The sequence below is a fragment of the Callorhinchus milii genome, unplaced genomic scaffold (assembly GCF_018977255.1).
Source record: "Callorhinchus milii isolate IMCB2004 unplaced genomic scaffold, IMCB_Cmil_1.0 Scaffold1590, whole genome shotgun sequence".
In the NCBI taxonomy this organism is placed as follows: Eukaryota; Metazoa; Chordata; class Chondrichthyes; order Chimaeriformes; family Callorhinchidae; genus Callorhinchus; species Callorhinchus milii.
In genome coordinates, this window is record NW_024706331.1 from 1 (window position 1) to 7,500 (window position 7,500).

At 57.7% G+C, this 7,500-nt stretch overlaps 1 protein-coding gene across 1 annotated transcript in view; it reads right to left on the bottom strand.

Annotated features, from left to right (window-relative positions):
- Positions 1–5,528: 5,528 nt before the first annotated feature.
- The window catches only part of LOC121852876 (transcription factor p65-like), a gene marked incomplete at its 5' end in the record, with an annotated part of 4,930 nt that continues 2,958 nt past the window's right edge, over positions 5,529–7,500 (bottom strand). Inside the window, 2 exon segments of the mRNA XM_042346757.1 lie at positions 5,529–6,595; positions 6,959–7,033. Of these exon segments, the coding sequence (XP_042202691.1) occupies positions 5,637–6,595; positions 6,959–7,033 (1,034 nt within the window).

The following is a 7,500-nucleotide window of genomic DNA, read 5'->3' on the forward strand; positions in this document are numbered from 1 at the left end:
GGAGGAATGAGGAAGACTGTTCCAGAATTTCGGGGCGCAGTGGCTGAAAGCGAGGCGAGGGCTGGGGCGATGGGGGGACTGAGTTTAGGTGAGTGTGAGGGGGAGCCAGTGGAGCCGGCAAGGTCTGGGGTGATGGGGGGTACAGAGATTAGGTGTGTGTGAGAGGGAGCTGGTGGGCGGTGGGGGGGGGGGGGTTTGGAGTTAAGTGTGTGCGCTCGGGTCCTTACAGGTGGGACGTGGTCATAGTCTTGGCATTTCTGGACTGTGTCACACGACAGGCTTTTGTCAGCAGTGACTCCAAGAACAACTCCAAGGCTCGGGCTGACAGAACTGGGTTAAGGAAACACCCTTTTTTATCGGTCACTCCTTACTCCGAGGGCAATGATCCCTTCAAAATAATAATCACGTGGTCCCTCAATCCACGGCTGTTTGTGGGACACTGCCGTGCGCAATTGGCTGCCGCGTTTCGTCCAGAAATACGCAGCCGCTACACTTTATCACAATAATAACCTTGCATTCGACGCGGCGCCTCATCGTCGCCATTGAGACGTCTCCAAAGCGCTTCCCAGGCTACACTGTAAAGCGAAGTGACTGTGTGTGGTTCGTGGGCGAAACCCGGCAGCAGATTGCGCACAGCGACGCGCCCACAAACAGCCGTGGATCGAGCGACTTAAAATTCTTTAGAAGCATTTATTTTTCGAAGGGACGGTTACCCCCCCCCCCCCCCCCCACCCCACCGGGGGTCCTCTCGCTCTAACCGCTGCGCCACGGATCCCGCAGATAAAACATTTTTCCGCAAGGAAAAGGATACAGATTATAACAGGAACGGCTGCAGCCACTTTACCGATTTCTTCATCTGTCTGCATAATTTTCTTTATTCGGGCCTAAGAGACAACAACAACAACAGCTTGTGTTTGCACAACGCCCACTCACTCGCGCGCAGGGTAGCGTCCTGAGAGTGGCAGAGCACGACACCGAGCCCGGGGGGGGTGGGGGGCGGGTTGAGGGGAGAGAGGGAGTGGGGAGGAGGTGACCCCTCGACACGGTCGAAGCGGAAGGTCTTCAGGCGTGTCCTGAAGAAAGGGGGAAGGAGGAGGGATAGAGGGAGAGGGTTTGGGGGGGGGGGCGCAGTGGCTGAAAGCTCGGGCCGCCCACGGGGAGAGCGAGGATCGAATCCGCTGCCACCGGCCTTCCAGACGGCGGCAACTCTCTGCCGTTAAAAAAATATACGTCTCCTCTGGTTACCGAGGAAACAGTTTCACCCCCATTTAGTCCATCAAAACCCCCTCATACTTAATAATCATTAACAATAATAATAATAATAACCCCCGGGGGAGGGGGGGGGGGGGGGGGGGGGGAGGGTTGACCTGGTGCCTGATCACGTCCTCGAGACGTCTCAAAGCGCTTCGCGGGCTCACGCCGTCGAGTGTAGTGACTGTGTGCGTGTGTTTTGGGGGTCAAACGCCCAGCGACGTCCCCACAAACAGCCATGGCGGGGGGGGGTTGAAGCCACCGAATTATTGTTATTATTATTTTATTGAGGGGTTAATTGTGAATGAAATCTCTATTAACTCTCCCCTCAAACCCTCTCTGCTGCGAGGAGAACAATCTCGGCTTCTCTGGTCCAGTCTCACACCACAAAACCCCTCCTCATCAGTAATCGAGGCCGAGGCTTCGGGGCTGGAACTAGGCCCCAACCGGTTGGGCGGCCCCGGGAGGAGGTGAGACCCCCCCCGGGGTGGGGGAGGCGCCGGGGGAGGGTGTCAGGGGCCGGTGGACGCGGCCGCGGGGCTCTCCTTACCGGCGGGAACCGCGCGTTGTATTTCTTTTTCTTCGACGGCATCTTTCGATGGCTGCCGGGCGACTTCCGGCGCGATGGCGGCGGCACAAGGACTTCCGGCGGCGGCCAGACGTCGCCCGCGTCACTCGAAGCGCGACGGGACCCGAGTCACAGCCAGGCCCGGCGGCTCTGACGTCATTCAATGCGCGACGGAGGGGGTGGGGCTACCCAAGGATTTCCGGTCTGGTGTGTTTTTTTTGCGTGCGTCATCAGATGCGCCAACTGAGAGTGAAGGAACCGCGTGACTTCCGGCCGGCGACGCGACGACGCAAGCAAGGGAGGACCCATCCGGCGGCTTCTACGTCATCAGGAGCGCGACTGCGACTGAGTGATGCGAAGCAAGCGAAGGGAGGTGGTCCTCAGAGGTGGCCGCGGCGGCGCCTGATGAGAAGGTTTTGCCTCAAAGTGCTTCACTGGACATACTGTGAAGTGTAGTGACTGTATTTTATGACCAGGAGAAGGGCCGGGGGACTGGGGACTGGGAGGCGGGGCGGGGTGGTGGACGGGGAGGATTCCCCTCGGCCACGAGTGGTACCCGTCGCCTCCTCCGGGCAGGATTCCACTCGGCCAGGAAGAGGTCGCGGGTCTCGTCGCCTCCGTCTCTGGGGTCAAAGGTTCTCTCCCCACCTTCACCCCCCGCACTCGCGTCAGTTGATCGCTCTCTTCGCTTTCTCTATCTCTTTCCTCTCTCTTTCCGTCTCTCTCCTCTCTCTCTCTCTTCTCCTCTCTCTCTCTTTCCGTCTCTCTCCTCTCTCTCTCTTTCCGTCTCTCTCCTCTCTCTCTCTTTCCGTCTCTCTCCTCTCTCTCTCTTTCCGTCTCTCTCCTCTCTCTCTTTCCGTCGCTCTCCTCTCTCTCTTTCCGTCTCTCTCCTCTCTCTCTCTTTCCGTCTCTCTCTCACACTCTCTCTCTCTTTCCGTCTCTCTCCTCTCTCTCTCTTTCCGTCTCTCTCCTCTCTCTCTCTTTCCGTCTCTCTCCTCTCTCTTTCTGTCTCTCTCTCCTAACTCTTTCCGTCTCTCTCCTAACTCTTTCTGTCTCCCTCTCTCTCTCTGTCTCTATCACACACACGCCTCAGGGGCTCTGGGACGCTGCCCTGCGTGAGGGGCGTGATATAACTGCAAATTCTAGTCTCTCCTCTCTCTGTCTCTGCAAGTCAAAGCACTAACTAACTAACTAACTAACTAACTATAACTAACTAACTAGCTGACTAGCAGGGAGGGTGGTCCTAGCTGGACAAGCAGCGGGAAAGCTTGGCCAGACAGTGCTCTTGCTCTCTCTCCCTCTCTCTCGACTCCAGCAGTTACCCCAACGCGCACTCTGGGCTCCCCCCCCCACCCCCGAGCCTTGGCTCTCGCCCAACCTGCGCCTAATACTCTCCGGAATTGGGTAACCAAGGGGGGGGCGTCCCTCCAGGGAGAGAGAGAGAGAGCGAGAGAGAGAGCGCCTTCCATCCCAACAATCTATCTCTGGGATCTCCAGGTGTGGGGGGGATGTGGGGGATTCTCAGTCGGGTTTGGAGACTCTCAAGCAACGATGACGGGTTTTAACGGGAGCTGAGGGGGAAGATTCCCTGCCCCCAGTGACCGGTCGGCCCTTCCAGGTCCTGCCGATGAGCCGGGCCGGGCCGGGCCGCCATCAGCAGTGAGCGCCCTGGAATACCGCGGACCCTCCTGGCTCAGGAACCGGTGGGGGGGGGGGGGGGGGGCTGGAGACCGGCGCAGAGGAGCGGGTTCGATTCTGTCGTCACACCTTGAGGCCATTCAGCACTGAGGAGACCCCACTTAAGTCAGAAGTCGGTGGGAGGAAGAAGCTAAAGCTGCTTCAAGCGGAGAATAAATTAACAGTTAAAGCCACAGTATTACAATTTATTGTTCCGGCACACTGAAACTTAGCTCCGTGTAAATGTCATGGCTACAAGGGATTTAGCACAGTGTCCGTCCGTCCGTCCGTCCGTGTGTGTGTGTGTGTGTGTGTGGGTGGTGGAAAAAAATAGAGAATGATAACTAATATTAATCGGATGTTAAATCTACTTGGGAGTCAGTCCTGTAGCATTGTGGTTGCACACATGCACATGGTCACACTCGCACACACGCTCTCGCACACTCACACACGTGCACGTACTCGCACTCACTCTCACGCACCCACCCCTTCTCTCGCACGCGCCTCTCACACCACAACCCCTCTCTCACACCCTCTCTCTCACGCGCAGCAAACCAGATTTATAAAAAAAAATTAAGTCGCCGTATAAAAATTATATATATATATATTAAAAACAGTTTGAACACTTAATTATCTGGGTGGGGTGGGGGGTGGGGGGGTAAATAGCTTACACCCCTCTTTCTCTCCCCCCACCCACCCCACCCCTCCCACACACACACAGGCTCGATGGGCCGAATGGCCTCCTTCTGCGCTGCAAAATTCGATGATTCACATCAGGGAAGGCACGTGCGTGGGGGGGGGTGGGGGGGTGGGGAAGAGAAGACTCAAGATTTTCACCCACAAAACACACAGTCACTACGCTTTACAGTGCATCCGGTGAAGCGCTTTGAGACGCCCCGACGACGTGATGAGGCGCCGGACCTATCAAATGCAAGGATTATGATTATTATGACGAGGGAACAGTTTAGCAGAAAAAATAGCCCCCAAAACTAGACGAGAAGAGCAAAATGAATATTTACACGAATAATAAAGGGTTAAATTCCGCGTCTTTAACAATAGCCGACTAACTTCCCCCCGGAGAATCGAGTTCAAAATCCTCGTCCTCCCCTCAAAGCCTCTCCACGGCCTTGTTCCTCCCCGTCTCCGTGACCTCCAGATCAACCTCAGCGGGCTCCAGCCCGCTCCATCTCCCCCCCGTCCGACCCCACCGTCGACAGTCAGGCCATCAGCCTCTCTGCCCCCCACCCTCGCCCTCTCCCTCGCCTCCTTCAAGACACTCCTCGTCGATCCCCCCCAAACCTCCTGCACCTGCCCAGCCCAGCTCCGTTCCCACAGTCCCTCCGCCTCGCTCGCCTGCTTCAAGGTCCATCTCAAGACCCTTCTCTTCGACTAACCGTGCCTTCGGTCACCCCCCCCCCCCCCCACCCTCCACCCCCTCCTCATCCCAACCCCCAGTTTGGGTCCAAACCCCCCGACTGTGCAGCACCTTGGAACGTCCTCCTGACGTGAAAGGCAACGCGTTGGAACGATTCTTTCCTCTCTCATTCTCACCGACTCTCACCATCGCGCTCCCCGTCCCTCTCTCTCTCGCCCACCATCCCCGACTTTCTCTGTCTCTCTCTGTGTGTCACCATCCCTCTAACCATCCCACTGTCTCTCTCTAACAGTCCCTCTGCCTCTCTCTCTCTCACCATTTCCCTGTCCCTCTCTTTCTCACCGTCTCGCTTGCAAAACACACAGTCACTGCACTTTACAGCGCGTCCTGCGTAGCGCTTTGAGACGTCTCGAAGACGTAACCAGGCAAAACGATATCAAATGCAAGGATTATTAGTGCTATTATTATTATCCGCCTCTCTCCCTCTCTGTCTCACCATTCCTCTATCCGTCTCTCTCTCTCTCTGTGTGTGTCTCACTCTGTCCGTCTCACCCTCTCGCCCTTCTGCGTCTCTCTCACACACACACACAGACGCAACCCTGTCTCCCCCTCTCTGTGTGTCAGACCTGCCGGGTGGGTGGGTGGGGTGGGGTGGGGTGGGGTATGGGAGTTGGTGTGAAGTCTGTGTGTGCGCGTGCGTGGGTGCGTGCGGCGAGGGCGGGCGAGCGCGAGCGAGGAGTGTTACGCAGGGCGAGCGTTGTTGCCTCACTGTCCGCCCGGCAAGTGACAGTCCTCTGCCGCTCCCGTGCAGAACTGGTTAATCTCCAGCGTGGTCATGAAATCCAGGCCGTCGCGGAGGAAGGACATAGTCCCGTCCTCGAGCGTCAAGTCCGCCAGGGGATCCGCCGGCTTGTTCTCCTCCATCTTGTCGTCGGCCATGAGCTTGAGCAGGTCGGGCGGGTAGCTCATCATGGTGGACGGGTATCCCAGCGAGGCTGCGTCCCCCCTGTCCCTCCCGACGACCGGCTCCACGTCTCGATAGGCGTCCAGCAGCTCCTGGAAGTCCTCGTTGTCGATGGAGGCCAGGCTGACGCACTCGTCCTCGTTCAGGAAGCTCAGCATCTCGGGGCCCGAGCCGATGTCCAGCCCCCACTCGGCGCCGGAGCCGGCCCCTCCCGCGGGGGCCTGGCACGGCACCAGGCCCGAAGCCTGGGGCTGGGAGTTGAGGATCTGGGGCGGGCCGGGAGCCTGGGCCTGGGGCTCGCCTGACGCCCGGGCCAGGAGAGGCCCGTGCGGGTACGAGGCCCCGAACAGCTCCGTGGCGTCGATGGTCGACAGGACGTGCGTCACGTCGGGGGCCGGGGCAGAGCCTGAGGCCTGGAACAGGCCCGAAGCCTGGGGGTGGGAGTTGGGGACTTGGCCTAGGCCTGAGGCCTGGAGCAGGCCCGAAGCCTTGAGGTGGGAGTTCTGCAGTAGGCCCGAAGCCTGGGAGTTGGGGCCCAGGACAAGGCCCGAAGGCTGGAGGTGGGAGTTGGAGGCCTGGGCCGGCCTGAAGCGATTCTCGGTCACTGTGCCCATGGAGGTCAGGCTGTAGAATGATTGCTGCAGGGAGCTGGCCGGGGCCTGCGTCCGGCCCAGGAGGCCCGACGAGCGGTTGAACGCGGAGCTCGGAGCCAGGCTTCCCCGCTGGTGTACAGGCCCGAGGACGTCAGGGGGAACAGCGTCTGTGAAAGAGAAGCAGAAGATCCATCCATCTGTCCGTCTGTCCGTCTGTCCACCCACCCATCCATCTTGACCCAGCGCCTTATCACGTCGTCGAGACACCTCAAAGCACTTCACAGGGACGTCACCGTAAAGCGTAGTGACTGTGTGTTTTGTGGGCGAAACAGGAGCGTCCCCACAAACAGTCGTGGATTGAGCGACTAAATTATTATTATTATTATTATTATTATTATTATTATTATTATTATTATTATCACTTGTTTCGAAGGGATTTCGGGGGCAAAGGCGGGGAAGAACTGGGTGAAAAACTGCCTCCTGACTTGTGACAGTTACTACACTGTGAAGTAACTCTCTCTGCGCCTCACCTCTCTGTCCCAGCTTCCTCGGGGTCCTGGTGTCTTCCAGGGTCCGTCTCGCGACGAGGGTGGGTCTCTGTGTCGCTGAAATGAGGGGGGAGAGGGGGAACGAGGTCAGAGAGAGAGAGAGAGAGAGGGGGGGGGAGAAAAGAGAGGTAGAGAGAGAGCGAGAGGGAGAGAGAGAGGGGCACAGAGAAGCGGAGAGAAAGAGAGAGATAGAGAGAGACAGGGAGAGAGACACACACACACACACGCAGAGAGTGAAGGAGAAACAGAGCGAGAGAGAGAGAGAGACAGAAAGAGAGAGACAGACAGAAAGAGCGAGAGAAAGTGAAAAAGAGAGAGAGAGAGAGAGAGACACATACACACACACACAGGAAGAGAGAGAGAGAGAGAGAGAGAGAGCGTGATAGAAAGCCGGAGAGAGAGAGAGAGAGACACACACACATGTTGAGAGAGAGAGAGAGAGAGAGATACACACGCGGAGACAGGAAGAGAGAGAGTGATAGAAAGATGGAGAGAGAGAGAGAGAGAGAGACACACACACACAC